Genomic DNA, 18,663 nt, shown 5'->3' on the forward strand with positions numbered 1-18,663 from the left:
GGATCTCATCAGTGTATATTAAGTACCTCAAGGGAGGGAGTGCAGAGGATGTTGCTGGTCTCTTTTCAGTGGTGGCCACTGACAGAACTAGAGGAAATGGCCGCAAACTGAAACACCAAAAATTCCATAGGAACTTAAGGAAAAATTTCTTAACAGTGAGAGTGACAGAGTACTGGAACAGGCTGCCCAGAGAGGTTGTGGAGTCTCCTTCTCTGGAGATCTTCAAAACCTGCTTGGATGCAGTCCTGTGCCACGTGCTTTAGGTGACCCTGCGTGTGCAGAGGGGTTGGACTAGATATCTCTAGAGGTCCCTTCCAACTCTAAGCATTCTATGATTCTATGAAGCAAAGAGATTATTGCTGGTAGGCCCCAGCAATTCCTTGTATGAGCTGGAACACCAGGTATGAAAGTATTGGGAAGAAAGCTATGAGTGGAAGGCCCAGGAAAAGCACACTGATCTAGAGAAAAAGCTTTGTAAATACCCCATTTATTTCTTTTGGCAGCAGGAAGTCTAACACTGTCTCCTGAAACATCTATTTACTCTGCAGAAAATGGTTTGACAGAGCTTCCCTCATAATGTGGCCTATCCTGTTTTCATTAGCACCCTGATGAGATCCCACTGACTCAGTTTTACAAGTATTCTGCACTGCCTGCTCTTCCCAACTTTCAGCCAGGACTATTGCAGGCCTCACTTGGGACTCAGGAATCTCGGGGAGGAAGTACATTTCCACAGAAGTCTGACAGCACATGATCTCCATGTAGATTTCGGCCAGCCAAATGTATACCTAAAGCTGCTTACCTGGTAACTGAACTCTTTTGGATAAGGGTAAAAATTCCAAATATCTTGTTTCATGAACCATGTAAGCAAAGAGTCGGGAGGTTTACAAGAACCTAGGAAACATGGCCATCTTATTGACCTTCATCAAGACAATTGGAAAATGCCCTTGTTGAAGAAGTGCCCCTCTAGAAATGTACATCAATAGCTGAGTTGTTTAATACTATGCCTTGATTGCTTGTCCAGGCCATCTACCACTGATAGTGATGACAGACAGTGATGGTTCATGCTTAATCCTTCACCACAAAAAAGCTAGAAATAGAGTTTAATAAAATGCCAGGACACCATTGATCAGATGCAGGACATAGGCTGGAACACCTGCTGACTAGCACACTGATTATTCGCAGATAGCCCTTTTCCCTGTCTTTCTCACTTTATTTTTCCCCGCTGCTTCTTCTCTTTAATGATTCCCTTTTCCTGTATTTGATCCTTCCTCTACACACCTCTAAGTGTTATACAACCCCCCACTGCTCTTCTCCTGCATTTCATAAGCAGTTCCACACCCATGGGGGCACTAACTCCCGCTTCATCTGCAAGGAGATTTAGAAGGTCTCTTCCATTGCCTAAGCTTGATAGGTTTCCCCAGGCAGATAATGAAGCTGACAGTAGTGGTGCAATAGTACTGGAAGGAAATGGGCAAGTGTATTTCTCCTCCCAGCTGTCACTGTCTTTTGAAGTTGCAGCTACCAGCCTCTAATCCTATAACCTAACACGAACCATTCTAGGAAGTGATGTTCAGGAACCATCAAGTACTCAGTAGAAATTAAAATGACAATAAATGCACAGATTTGTTTATTGCTTGCTCATCCTATAGGGACTCTCCAGGCATTTCCTGGATAAATTTGCACAGTCATTAAAGACTGCTCAAAAAACTGGCATAAGAACAGAGTAGGGCAGTGTAAGGGCTGTGGGGTAATATTCAATGCTCCTGCACTTCAAAAAATGAGTTTCAGATGCAGTTGTAGAGACAGTACCATGCTTAAAACAGTAAGACTAAGTCTCAAGCACAAACTTTCTCTTTGAGCAGTAATAGCTGGCAAAGCTAGCATAGCCAAACAAACAAACAAACAGTACTCCTGACTCCTTGGTTCTAGTTTGATGCAAGTGGATTGCAATAACCCATCTGCCCGTGACACACCAAGCCAGCTTCAGTCTTGGTGTACTGAAATGTAGTCTTCCATTTATTTAGCTGAGAAAAGCTACTCTTCAGACACAGAAATATAAAGAGGAAACTAAACAACAAGATGTAAAGAGAGAAAGGCCTTCTTGGATTCATAGTACCTCTGGAGTCTGGGTGAAATAGCAACTATACATTCTTCACTGCCTAAACTACCAGTTCTCATGGGCAGCTGAACAAATATAAAAGACACACCTTAATGAAAAAACACACCCATATTTTATTATATGCAAACACTGGCTGGACAATATAGTTATCCAAAAAGTTTGTTCAGTTTGGGAAATTCTTACCCAGAAAATGGCGCTTAGTACAGTAACAAGTGGAGCCAGACAAGCATTTTTTTTTATACTGAAGCTTTCACCAACAGCACTGAAAGCTGCTTGGAAACAAGCAGCATTCCTCAGTTTGCAATTTCTCATCCACATACTGAGGCACCTCCTTACTGTCTGCTGCCAGCTCTTTTGCCAGTTTTTATTTGTAAACAAACACATTCTTTGGACTAGTTTTCTACTCTGGTGCTCCACCTGGCTGTCCACCCACTGGAAGCTAATTCATTCCCAGTGGGAAGAGCTTAAAAAAAAAAAAAAAAAAAGTAGAAAAGCTACAGGAGTATTTTTCCAGCGATTAGAAGAGATTCTCAATATGCTTTGTACTCACGCTTTGAACAGGAAAAAAGGAAAAAATAATCATCCTTGTAATAAGATGATAGAAGAAAATAACTGCAAAGACAGAAACAGTGTTGAGACAGAAGCTCCCACCTTCTAATGTAAAATATCTCATCTTGGCTCCTCAGAGTACAATGCCCATCACCTGCCATCAGATCATTCTTTCTACTGCCACCAGGTGGTGGTGGAGATCTGGTCTTACTCAAGAGCTCTTGCTCCAGGGGACTAAAGGAACAGAGCACTTCTGTCCACCTCACTCAGTCCCCAGCTTGGAATACACTGTGGCCAGGAAGGTAGAGACTGGAGTAAGTGTGCTTCCTTGGCAAGTGCACAGACTGAAGTCTATGAGAATCCTACATGAGGAAAGTACTGCAATGGCAGGGTCTCCATAAGGTAGGCATCTCCCTTGCCAGGCAGAGGGGCATGACAGTGGTGGGGAGGGGGAAGAACATTGGGTGGAGGGGTTTAATGGCTCTGCCCACTCCAAGCGCCTCAGCGTGTTGTTTTGGCACGAGCAGTGTGACATTTCATACACAGTACATGCCCATCCAGTGGAAAACAGCCATTCTCATCTGCTTCAATGGACAACGGCCTCCCACAGTCCTAAAGGGGAAGAAAAACAAAGAGCTAATTGCAGGAAACAGTTGTGGTCGAGGATAAGAAATGCTATACTAGACCAGGCTAACAGCCCACAGAGCCCAGGGTTTTCTCTCTGATGGTGCTAATGGAAGATGCAATTTTGGGAGAGCATGGGAGCACAGCCGCGTTTATGATCCTTTCCCTTCCTGCTCCCACTGTATAAACTGCTGTTATTTAGGGATCTTAGAGGCTATAACCCTGCACAGTCCTTGTTCAAGGACCTTAGATTCGTGAATGTCTAATCCTTTTCTGAACCTGCTTTATAACATTCTTACATTAAAGGGACCCGAGCTGGAGAACACAAATCAAAATGGAACCTAGTTGATGATGATGCTAAGGATTTTGGGGCAGGGGGGAAGAAAGAAAATCAGAGATATGAGGGGGATGGGGACAGGGTTACCTCACACTTGTAACATTTCATGTGGAAATTTTTCTCCAGTGCCACCACACGCACTGTCTCATCCTTTCCAGGCTCTGGCATGATAGGCTCACTACAGACTGAGCAGCGTGGAGCATATTTCCTGCAACACACACAAATCCAGAGACCACAATCACTGTGCTGACATTCAGTGCAGGTTTCTGACAGAGAAGGACTAGCAAGAGAAGAATAAATCACAGAAAGATTTAGGTAGAAAAAGCCGCTAGTTCAACCTGATAAAGATAAGATTGCCCTGCTGTGGGCAATCACAGCAGGGCAATCTTCAGAGCTAGAACAGGCTGCTCATAGTCTCGCCTAAGTGATTTCTGAGTTATCTCCAACATGTCAAATTCCCCAGTCTCCTTGCACCTGCACTAGTGCTGAAGCACCTTCAGCAGGGAGGAGTTTTTCTTTATGCACAGTACAAGTTTCCTTTGCATCTGGTGCCTGTTGCCTCTTGTCCCATCTTCCTATGAAAATAGGACTCTGTCTCCATTTTCTTTAGCATCTCACTACTCAGTGGCTACAGCCAGCAATCACGAGCTCCACTTCAGCATCCTCTTCTACAGGCTGATAAAAACCTTCAACCTCTCCTAACACATCAGGTGCTCTGGAAGAAATCCTTTGCTAGACTGCCTGCAGATCATCAACATCTCACCCATACTCTAGGGCTTTACTTGGAAGCAGCCTTCTAGACACAGCCTTGCTAGTGCTAAACAGAGGTCAGTAATCACTTCCCTCACCCCGAAGACTTTACTAATACAGCCTAGTATATGGTTAACCTTCACTGCTAGGGAGTTTCAGCACTGACTCATTTTTAACCTGTACAACAAATCACAGGGACATCCCAGCCCAAGCCAGCTATTTTTACAGCAAAAATAAATAGGTCTGAGAAAAAGAGAACCTTCTTTCAGACACCTCATGAATGGGCTTTCTCCATACCTGTGGTAGTCATCCACACAATGAGGCTGGTTGGCCTGGTCCACAATAAAAGAGGCCCCCTCAAGAGGGGTGTGGCACATCACACAAGTGAAGCACTGAGGATGGTATGAGTTACCGGTGGCTTTCAGCATACGGTCTGTGATGGTCTGTTTGCAGACACTGCACTTTTCCAAGGTCCCCTGGGCCCAAAGGAAACAAGCAAGACACATTAATACAGTCTCCCACTCCCAGGATATGACACCACAAACAGGTGAAAGACTGCAAGTACTTGGACGGAAAGCAAGAGATATCAACCACAGGGAGCTCAGCTCTCTCCAGTAGCCCTCATCCTAATTACTCACAGCATAGCAGTCCTCGCAGAAAGGCTTCTCATCCACATTGTAAAACTGCTGCCCCTGCAGCTGCTTCTCACATTTGAAGCAGGTGAAGCACTCCACATGGAAAAGGCAGTCCAGGGCTCTCACAGCTGGCTGGGTTCTTGATAGGGGCTTCCGGCAGAAGCCACAGAGCTCTGCCAGTGGAAGGAGAGAGGGATAAGAGAGAGGAAAACCCACCACCACAGGCATGGTCCTGCTGCTGTCCACTGAGGGAACGCACCAGAAGTAGTGGTTTCTGCTGGAGGTGGGTGCTCCATATCCTTCATTAGTTTTTGAGTCAACATCTCCAGCTCTTCTACCTCCTTCATGGTCAGAGAAGAATTTCCCCTAGGGGGATCTGCATTGGAACCCGTGGGTCTACGCTGCAGGAAGATGAGACATTGAATCCCAAAGAACACATATGGACAGATCCCCTCCCGCCCTGTCCCTAATCTATTTCTCTTTCCTTTACACCTCCTTCCTCTCTCTGTGGAAGGATCTTCCATCCACTATGGCCATTTCTTTTCATCTTTACATAAAGATGTATGCTCCTCCACCACCGTGCCTAGCTCCATCTCTCAAAAACATAATGAAAGGAGCCCTTTTTCAGATGGAGAACAACTCCCTCTAGCCAGGGACAGACACTCCATCCTTCTCCTCTAACCTTAAATGATTCTGTTCTTGTCCGAAGACCATGACTCTATTCCTTACCATGTCTTTTGCAGTAACAGGCTGTTCTGCAGGACGTGGCTTCTCCTGTACTTGGGGTCTTTCCCGCTGCTGGGCATAGGAGAAATTGGGAGGCTGTGACCGTGAGGAAGAACCTGTGAACTGAGTCTGAAGGGAGGTAGGATTTCTTACAGAGTTTGACAGAGTCATGGGAATGCTGGCACCTGGCTTGGACCCAGACTTAGGAGATCCAGCAACAGGAGGTGGGGTGTATTTAGGGGTAGGCTGAGAAGGAGGGAGAGAAGAGGGGGAAGGGATTGGTGCTGGGGGCTCTCTGTGCTGCTGTGGGGCTGCCCATGGGGCTGGGGCAGGAATCGCATCCACTTCAAGAGGCTTGGAAGATAAGCTTCCACTTGGCTTTGGAGTGAACTTGGGTGGAAAGGAACGAGGAGGATCTTTGGGTGCAGATGAAATTTCCACCAGGTCTTTTGGGGCAGACTGTTTCTCCAGAGAACCTGTGGATCCTGGAGATACCTGTAAATCAAGGAACCAGAAAGAAACATGCAGTTGTTGACAAAAAGGAAGAGAAAATATGCCCTCTACACCAGTAGTCAGTAACTTTCCTAGACCCATGATAAAAGTCCCCACACTACCACATATTTAGCACTTCTGACAAGTTGCACAATCTATGCTTTCTGGTCCTTCGGGTAGGCTTTCTCATTATGGTTTATCTAGACATTTGATTTCCTGTAGGATCCCTTTCAACTACCTCTCTTTGGCAAACCAATCATCTCTCCTTCAACTTGCAACACACTGGAGAGCAGCTCACCCGGGATTTGAAGGGATCATTCTTCTCCATGTCATCCAACATTACGGACAGTGAGGAAAACTCAAGATCAATGCTGCTCATCTTGTCACGTACCTACACAACCGTCCATGAAGAAAGAGGGAGCAGAGCATATTACAGGAACAGCCAGAGACCCAGGTGTATCGCCTACAACAGATTTTGACACCTGGGGCTGTGGCACAGATCTCCTGGCCTTGAGCAGATCTTGAATGAATAATTCATAAGCATAATCACCATGGTCTACAAGTTGCAGGGAACATGCACACCCAAAGAGACTCACAGAAATTTTTGGATGGAAAGAGACCTCTGGATGTCTCTATTTCACTGCCCACATGAAGATTAACTTCATATGTAGGTCAGTTTGACCAGTGCCTCATCGAGGTGTTTTCTGAATATCTCCAAGATACAGACTTCCCAGCCTCTCTTGACAGCTGTGTCACGTGAACCATCCTTAGAGAAGGATGGGCTGTTCTTCGGTCCTATAGGAATTTGCTGTATTACAACTTTGTCCTGTTCTCCTGCTGTGTCCCAATAAGAATCTGTCTCTGTCTTTCTCTTAACCCTCCTTTAGGTATTGAAGGCTGCTAATTAGATCTCTATCTCAGCCTTCTGCAGGCTGAGCAAATGCAGCTCCCACATAACATACTCCATCCCCGCAATGAACTCCATCATCCTTTTAGGACTGCCGCTAGTTCAATATTCCTTGATGGGTACCACAGTGGGAAGCCCACCTGAAAACAATCTTCCAGATGCAGCCTCAATAATGAGAAACAGGGGGTGAATAGTCACTTGTATGGGATGTCTGACTATACTTTTATTAATGCAGCCTAGTCTTTGATTGGCCTGCATTGCCACAAGGGTGTATTGCAGGCTCATGTTCAACTTTCTGTCCACCAGGCCTTATCTGTAGAACTGCTCCCTGGTCAGATGACTCTGGCCTCAACTGATGCACAGGGCAGTTCCATCCCAGAAACAGGGCTCTGCATTTGTCTCTGCTGAACTTCCACAGCTTACTCCACAGCATCTTATGGAAAAGGACCATGATGGAGTAAGTAAACGGGCAGCACTTTTCCCAGATCCCAATGCTTCCTGCTGCTGAGGCTAAAGAAGAGGAAAAACTGTCTCAACTCACAATTACAGACCATCACAAGAACTTACACTTCCCAGACCTCACTCACCTGTGGGGCAGGTACTTTGCTCATAGGTCCTTCATCAAACATTGGTGGAGGAGGAGAAGGAAAGACATCTTCTGGAGCTGGAGGAAAAGGCTCTTCAAAAGGCGGTGGGGGTGGGGGAAATGCAGTGTTCGAGGAAAGACTTGCATCATCTCCTGGAGGAGGCGGCGGTGGCAGTGGCAGCTCTACAGGGAAGAATAAGAATAAAAGCAGTTTTGAATAGTTTCCTACTTAGTTCAACGAGGATTCTTGAAAGTATCATCAAGGGGTCTCCACTATCCATATAGGAGAACTGAACTCCACAGCCTGGCTTTCACCTTATCTAAGCTATGCCATCACATAAGCACTCAGAAACAGCAATTGCAGTTAGTCACTGAAAAGAGTTAGCATTCTATACATTCTTGGTTAGGGATTTATGCCTTAATGTGCCCTTCTCTACTCCTCCTCTCATCCTTTGGTCCTTAGGATGTGCGTTGCTCACCAGTAAGTGCCTCAGAATGCTGAATCCATAGCAGCACTTGAAGGAATGACAGCTGGCAGCACAAGGGACAGAAGACCCTATACTATTATGGAGAAACAAGCTGGTGCCTTGCAGCTGGCTACTAAGCACTTCAAGCAACAAATGGAAAAAAAAAATCAGGTCAACCCACCCTCATGCATATAGGGTATCTTTGAAATCTTTGAAGCCAATTCATTTTCTGGAAGACGAAGGCAGCTTTCCTTTTGGAGACTAAAATGACCCTGTGCTTGGTACAGATTAGGACAAAAGGGGTCTGAAAACTTCCTCATGAGTAGGCTAAAAGGCTAAAAAGCATCTGTCTCCTAGAAAGAGACTATTGCTTCCACTTTCCACAGCGCAGTCAAATATACGTCAGTCCTCTTCACCATATATGGGAGGAAGGTGTTCTCTCATCACCTAAGCAGCAAAGAATTCTAAAGATAAGCAGACAACTCCTATACTCCTCCTAGATATATGGGAACACTATTGTTCCTAGCTAGCCTCAACAAGCATAAGGGTAGGAGTTCAGCAAACTTCAGACCATATGGTCGCTATAGCCAGTTCTTGACCAAACTTCAACAGGACTTATCAGTAGCCTAAGGGAAATGATATTGCCTGTTTCAGAAAGTGAAAATTTAAATCTTATTAGCCATTGGAATGCATAAACTGCACTGGTATGCAGCACCTCATTTTGTTTCACAAAATTTCTTCTTATGGAGAAAAAGGCAAATAATGCTATTTTTTTAAATTTGAAACTACAGTTTTGGAACAAGATTGTACACATTTACTTTTTGATCTACTTTTTTTTGCATAAATTAAGCCCTGATCTGCTAACACACTGTTTCAAACAGATGCACAAAACTCTGTTTTATAAATTATTCACTCTCACAAGAGTACCCCATAAAATTATTGTACCAAATTTATAGAATGATAGGTATCAACCATGGCATTCCTATAGTGATTTTAACTCTGCCATCCTGTAATTTAATACAAAAAGACCAGTTGTTATGACTTTACATTATACTATTATTTGTTTTTGGAGCAGATAGGAAGGACAGAGAAGGATCGAAGAGTATCAGATGCATTTGTCATCACATGACTGTGTTTTGTTTTTAGCTGTACTTAAGATGTTTTGTCAGAACAGCTTTGCTGGCAGCCCTTACTAAGTGGCAGTATGCTGCTTAAGCCAAATAGCTTTTTTCCTAATCTCTTGTCAACTCAGTTCCTCCATAATACACTTTACAGGGGAATGGAGGAGCAGGGCAACAAAACCCAATCCTCCACCTACACTACTTATTGAACAAATAATTTTTAACAGCATCCAATCTACTACAGTCATTCAGCATTTGTGTTAGAGGCCTTCCCACCCACACATCCCTAACCCCCAAAGCTACGCTAGTGAAAATCTGAATCCCAAAATGGGGCCTTGGATTACAGACCCAAGATTCTAGGCAAATGAACATAATTGAAAGGTCACCCAAGTTAGCACAAGGGGAATTCTAGGAGACAGAGACCCCACTACTGGGGTCCAAGTGATTTTGCCAATGGAAACAATGGCTCGCTCATTTGTCTCTTCAGGACTTGCCTTCCTGACATCACATCAGCTGCCTGCTAACTTTGCACAACCACCAGGCAAACACTAGACAATGAAAAAGAAGACATTTAATACAGCAGTTCCATTATCTGAACATATCTGCCCTGGCTGAGATGCTTGCTGATAGGGTCCTGGGGTAACATGCAGCGTTAAGCAAGAGCAACAGCTCCCTACTGAGATTTCCAGTGGTCCCACACTGACCTATTCCAACCTGGCTGGCTATGCCATTAGAAGCTCCTTAAAGGTAAAAAAATGTATTAAAGAAGAGGAAGGAAAAAAGAAAAAAAAGAAAAGAAAAAAAAAAGCACTAAAGCAAGCAGTCCTTCTACACAGGAAAACACACCCAACGCAAACTTCTAGCAAAAAAGGTAAAATTTAGGCATACGAGCAGTAAATCTCACTTCCTGTTTATGATAGTTTCCACTCTTTTCATACAGTTACTTCTTCTTCCCTACCTCCAGCAGCAAAGACTGCAAATGCAGAAAAGGATCTTCACAGTGCTGAGATGAATCAACAAGAAAAGGAACAGTGTGATTCATCACCACCAGGGACCAACTTCCCTGCAACATATTTGCTCTCTTACACGCTGGCCAGAATCTGACCGCTGTTGCACAATTGTACTGTTATAGAATACCGCTAAAAATCCATTTAATTCCTTCAGCCTTATTAAAAGACCAGAACAATACAGAATCACCTTCTCTGCTCCTTCCCTAATGGAGACGCTATGTACTTGGAGACCAAAGGGGTTTGAATTATTTTGTGCACTTCACAACCTTTGTATCTCACTCTGGACTCTGCAGTAAAACTATCCTTCATTTTTAGCACTTATGCTCCTATTTTCATGTTTATTCTGATTACACACCCTGAGCATTTTGAAACACATTCATATCTGTCATGCCAGACCTCACCTACCTTCTGCCAGCATGTATGTAGAAGCTGATGGAATTTCCCCCACTTTCCCTATCTGAGCACGCTGGGCACCAGCTCCAGGAGGCTGTGGCAATGATGACTCTGATACACCCCCAGTCTTGAAGGGGTTCACCTTGGGTTTTGGGGCAACCACAGGTGCAAACTTCTTCTGCGGGTTGTAGAAGGATGGAGTAGAAATGTTGATACTGACAGTGGATGTCATGCGGGCCCCTGGGGCACCTGAGGAAGTCATCTTCTCAGCACCTGGTGGGAGAAATGAGAAAACAGATATGAAGTCATCCTTGGGGTAGAGTGGAAATCAATACACAGGAATAGGTGAAACAGATGGATACAGGAGCTTATATAAGGGCAAAGACTACAAGACCTGAACAGAACAGTACTTCCAGCACATGAAAAATAGAACAGAAACTGCAGACAACTCAACCGAACCAGAACACCTTACCATCTTTACTCAGTACAGCACTGACCACAGAGAAAACCTTGGCAGACCACTGCCATACATAAAACCAAGCTCTTTGCTGAATGAGAAATCCCCATATATATATGCAGAATAATGATGCTAGTCACCAGAAAGCCATCTGCAGAGCCAGCCTGAGTTGTACTCCTTGCTCCACACACCCTAAGGAGGGCATCCTCATATACACCATCTCAAGAGTAGAATTAGTATTTCTACCTGCCCCCAACTCCCCTGACAGTGCCACCTGCTTCCTCCTGACCTCATCCTGTGGCATCCCTGGTAACACCCCCAGTAACATTCACCTCAACCTTTCCAACCATGGCATGTCACCTGCTTCCTCCATCCCAGCCCCTTTACCTTGAACCCCTTGCACGCCACAGGAGCACAGGCAGCTGCAACAAATGCAAATGAAAGACAGGCTAAGGGATGCCCGACATCACATACCCTGGCACAGCCTTCTGCTATCTTGCTGCCCCCCGCCGCCCGCCCCGTGCTTTGCTCTCCTTCCTGTCACTGGAGTCAGTGACACAGGCTCCCTCTGCCCCTCACTGGCTGAGCCAGCCACGTGCTCTGACTCCACCAGGAAGCAATTCTTAGACATGTGGACAACACTTCTGGAGCCGCTCCCCCCAGCAGCCTCTGCTGCGCAAGCGGCACCTTCAAATCAATTCCTTTTGCTACTGCAGAGAGCGCTCAGCTCAGGCACAGCAGTGAAGCCGCCACAGTCCAGTTGTGTGCAAGGACAGCCTGAGGGATGCAAGAACCCAGCTAGCTCAGCCAGCTGAATGTGTGCAAGGGGTAAGTACTCTACTTACTATATGCAGGCACGCAAATCTTCCTTTCCACCACCAAACTCAAATAACCAGCAGACAGCCCCACCAAGCCAGCCACTGCAGGAGCCACAGGTCTCATGACAAAGGCCACATTTCTAGGATTCTTGCAGTCCCAGAATCCAGGCCAGAAATCTCATCCGTGCTAAAAATTTCCATGAAACCAGATGCTTTGTTGTAACCTCCAGCGTGCCTATAGCCCTCCTAACACCCAGGCACAATAGTGCTTCCGCTAGCACAGGGGCTCTGTGCCAGCATTCTGAGTTGGCATGGCCGAATCTGCATCCTTCTAAAATGCCAGCCTCTCTCACGCAGACAATAACAGCTGCTGGGACAGCCTTGGCGCCACAAACATCCGCCTGCCGCCAACTCACCCATTGCTGCTGAGACCTGCATGCCTATTTCCAAGCACTCAGTTCAGCACGGCAAGATATAGCTACCTGTAACAAATACTACAGGTTGCAAGTGTGCGAAGACATAAACTAACATTATGTCCACACTGCTGCACTTTTGCTTCCTTTACACAGGACTAGCGCGTTAAACACAGCTTGACAAATTGTGCTGGGCTATTCAGATTGAATAAGAAAAGGTTGCAATAGTAAGCGTCAGCCAAAGATCAGTGCTCAGTGTATCATATATGACCCAGTGCTGAAAAGAAACCAAGCAAAAGGGTAATTAGGAATCCTGTTCCCCATTCCTCAGAGTGCCAGGGGATCAGACTTGCTCATCAGAAGGAACAGATTCTCTACCTCAAGCCTGCAGGCACAATGCAGGCTTCCATGCAAGCTAAGTTTGTTCTCAAGATCTTCAGAATTTCTTTACACATTCCATCTGATGAAGGCACTTACTCCATCTTGTACTACCCTCTTCCACTGTGGAGCAACAAACCACTTTGTAATAGCGCTAGTGGAATTAACTGTGTTGTGTTCAAGCTGTGTTGTGTTCATTTCTGCTTGTGATCAGAACATCACAGTGGCAGTCACTTCTGATCATGATCTGTACTGGAGTTAGTCAAATCAGACACAGTCTGCAGATATCAGCAGCTTCACCAAAAAAAAGCACTGGCTTCACTATGATTCACTATGAGCAGCTGCTCTCTTTCTGACCCCAAAGCAGCTCATTTCTCTGTATGCTGTCAGACTTGAGACACTTTCTGCTAGGAGCTGCCTCCGTCCAGCAGCTGCCCCTGCTCATCTTCACTTCAGTTTGTCTGTCCACCCCGGCACAGACCAGACAGGCTGAGGAAGGCTGGCCTTTCTGAGCTTCCCCTCCTCTGCTGCCACCATTTAAGTCTTACCACGAGCACATACTTTACATGAGTCTTGTGGCACTGTTTGTAAAACACAGTGGAGAAGGAGTGTCACACAGGCAAACCTAATCTCAAATCCACCTCCTCACATTGTCCCCAAGGGGAGAGATTTTCTTCTTGCAGCAACAGCATTTAGATGACTCAGGCAGAGCTCTGAAAAAAAGTGTCCCCACAGGATGAAGTGACAATACTTAGTGGCTTCATGTGCTCTGCCCTGTACATGTACCAGGGCTGAATCAAGCACCATCTCCCTTAGCCAACTAGGGCCACCTCTTAGAAAGTCCTACGGTGCACTGACCACCTACTGTACACCTAGACAACTTTGATTCCCTTTCCCAAGACTCAGTTCCAAAAGCTGAGCTCCTTGCACGGGGGAGGGACAGAAGAAGGAACACAAGGAGAGAGAGAGCGCAGAGCATTGTTTTCCGGCCCCCCTTGGCTCAAGCCACACAGGGAGGCCTAGCAAAAAATAGTCCACTGTGGTCTTGCACTGCATCTGTACTTCCCCTACACACAACCAGCCTCTACTGCCAACTTCCTTCCAGTCGAGGGGACTCGAAAAAAAAAAGCTGTAACAAAAAAAAGCATACAGGAATATGAAGTCAACAGAGCAAATAGATTAAAGAGTTCGGCTTGTTTCCACACTTTCATACAATTCTGAAATTGTATGAATTCTGTAAAGTTCTCTCAGCCTGACCAAAAGTTATAAAGCTTCAAAGAGAGCAAAGTCCTATCTCACAGTTGGCGTAGCTGATAGAGTCTGAAGAAAAAAAAAAAAAAAAAGGCGGGGAGGAGGGGGAGGAGGGGACATTTAGGGCTTCAAGCTTTTCCACCTACCCTGTACTAGGAGGCAGATAACCCCAAAGCTATGCAAACATATTTTAAATGCTAAGAAGTTCCAGGGATTTGCTAGCACTTGCTTCTTCACGTTCTCAGGGCTTTCCCAGAGAGGCAGAAACTTATGAACTAAACAAATTCCACGCACAAAGACTCCCACATTCCTCCCTTTTCAGCACATCTGGAAAAAGGCTCCATAGGTATCTCACTCATCCATATGCACACAAAAGACGGATTGTCCCTACTAAAACAAGGCAGCACCCCCTCCCTCCCCCTCCCTCACTGCTAGAGCTCTACAGGAATGTTTAATTGACTCTATTTCACCGGGAGAGAAGAGAACTCACCAGATTCGCACGCGCGAAGCCCTCGGCGCTGAGGTGCACTCCGGCAGAAGAGTGAGGGGTGAAAAAAATGGGGAGGGGGAGGGAGGGTATGACCATAAATCAGCGCTGAAGTGAGCGAGCGACTTTGTGCAAGGCAGGCAACTATACCGGCAGGAGAGGCAGCCTCCGAGCCCCAGTGGGAGTGTCAGGAAGTTAGCATCCCCCCTCTCCACGCACCGCAAGCACATTCCGGGCTGGAAGGCAGGATTGCAGACAAAAGCCTTTTCTAAGCGAAGGGAAGAGACTCACCTTGGGGCACGCGGGCTGCGAGGGAGCGCCCAGGGAAAACGCCGTCCCTGAGCCAACAAGTCAACCCGGCTGCAGGGCGTGCAGCTCTCGGAGCGCAGCCGCGGGGGTGGGCGCCCGGCTCCCGCTGCCCCCGGCCCGGCCCGCCACCCTCGGCCCGGCTGCCAGAAGAAAAGAGGACTGGGGGAGCTGCTGAGCCCGAACACTTCCTACCAACTCGCAAAAAAGCCTCGCCCAGGCAAAGTTGTTTGACCATATAAGGAGAGAGGCTGTGCGAACAGCTGAGCTCACTCGCTAGGGAATGTGGCAATGAGGTAACGGGGCAGTACGCGTACCGAAAGGGGAATGGGCTTTGCGCAGGCAGCGGCGGGAGCCCTAGCCTGGCATCTCACGTTCCCCGCTGCGTTTTACATGGAGGGGGATTTATTTGTCTTCCTGCCAGCAGTCGCAAAGGAGACATGTTCCTTCGGGACTTCCCACTCGCCTTACTCTTGCCGGCCTACTGCGGCCTCTCAGCGCGGAGCTGCCCCCGACGCCCGTCCCGTCCCGTCCCCCCGGGACACGCGCCTCAGCGGGGGCTCGCTTTCTTCGGCTCTCACAAACCCGACGCTCCTCCCTCTTTCCCTACCTCCGGAGCTACCCACACCCCGTGACTTCACTTCCAGCCGCTGAGCTAAAGTTCAGGAGGAAGATTAGCAACCCTGGTGAGTCAGGGTCGCTGCTGGCCGCTCTCCTGCATGAACCAGCTGCAAGAGCATCTGACTCACGCTCCCGCGATTCGGCAGAAAGTGAAGCAAACGTCAGACACCTTCCCCAGCACAGAGAAAAAGTGACTTGTGCTTCTGATACTGACTGTAAGGCAAAGGCTAAACTAATTTGATTCAAAGATTAGCCGCTTGAACTTCTTTGCTAGGTTGCCTTATGCTGCCCTTCTGTTTGATTTTTCAGTGCTGACCAGGATCTCAGTCCTGCTCTAGAGCTAGGAGAGCTTTACCAGCAAAACAGAGCATGTAGAAAAAGGAAATTTTCTCTATTGTGTGCTGGGTGTTCTAATACTGTCACTTTTCTAGTGCAGACAATCCTTTTCCCCCTTGTTAAGGGAAAGATGTCAGTGCAAAACCAAAAAGATGCTGCTGTGGAATCACTTCGGCCTCTGCAATACCCTAGCACACCCCCCACACCAGCCTTTCTTCTCAGTACTCTATCGCTGTTCCACAAGTTAATCTTTACTCCAAAGAAAACAAAGAATATCTCAGGTTGAGGTTTAAAAGAGATTATATGAATAAATAACCCTCCCCCTTTCCCTCCTACCCCTTCTTTCTGGTCAGATCTCCATAAATCCAAATGCTTGTGCATTTGATTTTCTCAGCAATGTGATATGCTCTTATTGGTGGCTGAATAGAAATGTTTTTTATTCAGTGATATGGATATTTTTTCTTAAAAACAAAGGAGCCATTTTAAGTAGGATCATTTCAATTGTCTGATTTGCTCTTCCATGTCACAGATAGCTGTAATGGAATGATTGTCAGATCAGCAAACTGGCGTGAATATTAACAGCAGAACAGCAGAAACAGGCAATGAGGGCAAGGAGGATTGTGTGGAACAGACTTTTGAGTTAGCTTTGCTGATGAAGCCAGTGCACTGTATAACTACACTCTGAATTCTTTCATTACCTCATGGTTCCCACAGGGACCTGCTCATGGAAGCAGATCAAGCAAAGTGGGACTAAGAGAAGGGAAAAGCACACTCTCTTAGACATTTGTGTTAACTTGCCATATGAGCACTGATTCTCAAATCAGAATACAAATAAGAAAAAGATGTTAAATTTCATGCTTGCCAGATACCTGATTAAAAGTTTGCTTTTGTCATCAGAAATTAATCTCAGCTACTTTCCCTATGTTAGTTCTCATTCCTTCAGAAATAAATTAAGAACCTCCCTTATGCTAATAATCTTCCTTCATGCAACTCCTCCCTTGCTTGGAAGGGTGGACACTTTTCTCTTGCAATATATCATTCTAAATCTGCGTATTGTTACAGTGAAGGTCTTAACTGAGGCAAAACATGGGTGCTGACTAGGAGCTTAACTGTCTCGGTACAGGATGGATCGAGAGAGATGCTCAGCTTCTTGTGCGAAAGGACATATATCTGGTCATCATTTCTGGAATTAGCAGCAGTTTTCTGGATGAATCACTTTGGCTCCCCCATTCCATGAATAGTATGATCTGATATTTTGGAGTGTATCGTGGTATCAATGCTATTCTGCTACACAGAGATAGGGTGGTATGACTACAGAACCTGCTACAAAGTAAATGCTGGAAGGATTTAGAATATGCTGTTATAGCTGGATGCTTCTTTGAGATTGGTGGCAGGAAGAAAACTCCAGTATCAGCTATCAAACAAAAGCTGCCAAATTCAGAGAGTCATAGGAAGCCATCTCAAATAGAGATTTTTTTTGTGTAAACAGGTGTAAGACAATTAATAAATAAAGACAAATGCAATACAGAACTGATATAGCAAATATGTGCGCTGCACTGAGATGAAGAATATGCTATCAGTGATTAGGTAGCCACGACATGAAAATAAAATAGATGTAAAAGTAGAAAAAATAAGTAATTGAATACAAAAGGAAGGATTCCAAGTACACTAATAGAGAATTGAACTTTAAGGACGAAAAATCTTACTAGATTTGGCAACTAAGTTTCAAGATGGTTCAGTAGCTGCATAATGGGAATCCTCATGCTAAGAACAGGTTCAAAGAACAGGGTCAAAGCAAAGCAACATGGATGCTGAACAGGATGCTTTTGTTATGTTAATGGTATAAAATGTCTGAATTTGTATAATTTTAATCTATATCAATGGCTATAGCAATGCCAATTTGAAATTAGGTAACGATTAGTAATGCTAATTAGCAGTCCATATGCATTTCCTATTCTTTTGTCCATTCTTTTCCTATTCTTTTTCGTATCTGTGTGGCTTCACTGATTATTTTTGTCATATGCCTTCATTTTGTTCCAACTACGTTTTATTGGTTTATGCTAAGCTGCTACTCCTATGCTCATCATGTGCTATTTTATCCTATATAAACGCTATGTCTGGGCCTACTGAAAGTGAGGAATATATAATGGGTCTGTTCTCAGGCCAAGAGGTACAGGCAAGTTCAGGGCATACAAGGCTATTCTGCAATAGATAGCTGTATTTATACTACTAGTGGATGCAAGAGCTCTCCTAGGGTCCTCTTTGTGTTCCAACTGCACCAGCTTCATCTAATATTTGTAACTTGCTCTTTCAAGCACGCTCTATGACTATGCTTCGCACAAAAGGCTACATCTGACACAGGGTGACACCTGTCATCATTGCTTCTTCTCACTCTTTGCACTGTTGCTCAGGAGGCCATGACATCCAAGGTCTACTGCAGTGACATCTTCACCCTTCAGCATGGGTCAGGCAAACAGCTATTTTATAGATATCTTCATGCTATAGAAACAGTCTGTATCGATGTGCAGGAAAGAGAGGAGGTACTTGCCAAATCTCACTTAAAGGAGGTTTCAGGGTGGAGTGATTCAGTTCCACGGTGGGATGCATGCAGAGTGCTGGATGCCAAAGAGTGAAATACAGACACCCACACTGGAGATCAGAGAGTCTTTCTGAGCCCAATCATGCTTGTGTATCTGTGAAAATGGCATGCAGCTGAAAATGCTATTTGCAAAGATTATGAATTTAGAGAGGTCTCTGAACAGCAGATGAGTTCACAGTCTCAATTCTGTCCCATTGGCTTCTGTCCCCAAGGGTCCATGCTGCCTCCGTCCCTGTCTCAGCAGGGTAGGCCTGTGTCTGCATTTCCATGGCTCCTGAGAT

The 18,663-nt window shown here is 45.6% G+C and overlaps 1 protein-coding gene across 3 annotated transcripts; it reads right to left on the reverse strand.

Moving 5' to 3' along the window:
• Window positions 1–2,740: 2,740 nt before the first annotated feature.
• Window positions 2,741–15,081, reverse strand: ZYX (zyxin). 3 transcript variants are annotated; one of them, XM_088520810.1, is made up of 10 exons: window positions 14,812–15,081; window positions 10,729–10,989; window positions 7,727–7,908; window positions 6,531–6,623; window positions 5,744–6,235; window positions 5,274–5,415; window positions 5,018–5,187; window positions 4,677–4,855; window positions 3,717–3,837; window positions 2,741–3,280 (listed from the first exon to the last, which is right to left on the reverse strand). In XM_088520810.1, the coding sequence occupies exons 1-10, from the start codon at window positions 15,062–15,064 to the stop codon at window positions 3,170–3,172; spliced, it is 2,004 nt and encodes a 667-aa protein (XP_088376936.1). In that variant the 5' UTR covers window positions 15,065–15,081; the 3' UTR covers window positions 2,741–3,169. The 3 variants fall into 3 exon arrangements, with proteins under 3 accessions (XP_088376936.1, XP_088376939.1, XP_088376937.1); XM_088520813.1 differs by lacking the exon at window positions 14,812–15,081 and adding an exon at window positions 11,561–11,662; XM_088520811.1 differs by lacking the exon at window positions 6,531–6,623 and having other exon boundaries at window positions 14,812–15,079.
• Between the last annotated feature and the right edge of the window lie 3,582 nt (window positions 15,082–18,663).

Source organism: Tinamus guttatus, unplaced genomic scaffold (genome assembly GCF_059628265.1).
Source record: "Tinamus guttatus ecotype Peru unplaced genomic scaffold, ASM5962826v1 Tinamus_guttatus_pri_ptg000098l, whole genome shotgun sequence".
NCBI classification, from domain to species: Eukaryota; Metazoa; Chordata; class Aves; order Tinamiformes; family Tinamidae; genus Tinamus; species Tinamus guttatus.

Bases quoted from the DNA above. Each gene is read 5' to 3' on its own strand.
- ZYX (XM_088520810.1), bottom strand. From the start codon at position 15,064: ATGGTCAAACAACTTTGCCTGGGCGAGGCTTTTTTGCGAGTTGGTAGG. The intron at 6,624-7,726 runs GTGAGTGAGGTC...ACGGTTGTGTAG, and splicing joins GCAAAGTACCTGCCCCACAG to GTACGTGACAAGATGAGCAG. The intron at 3,281-3,716 runs GTAACCCTGTCC...CTTCCCCTTTAG, and splicing joins TGAAATGTTACAAGTGTGAG to GACTGTGGGAGGCCGTTGTC.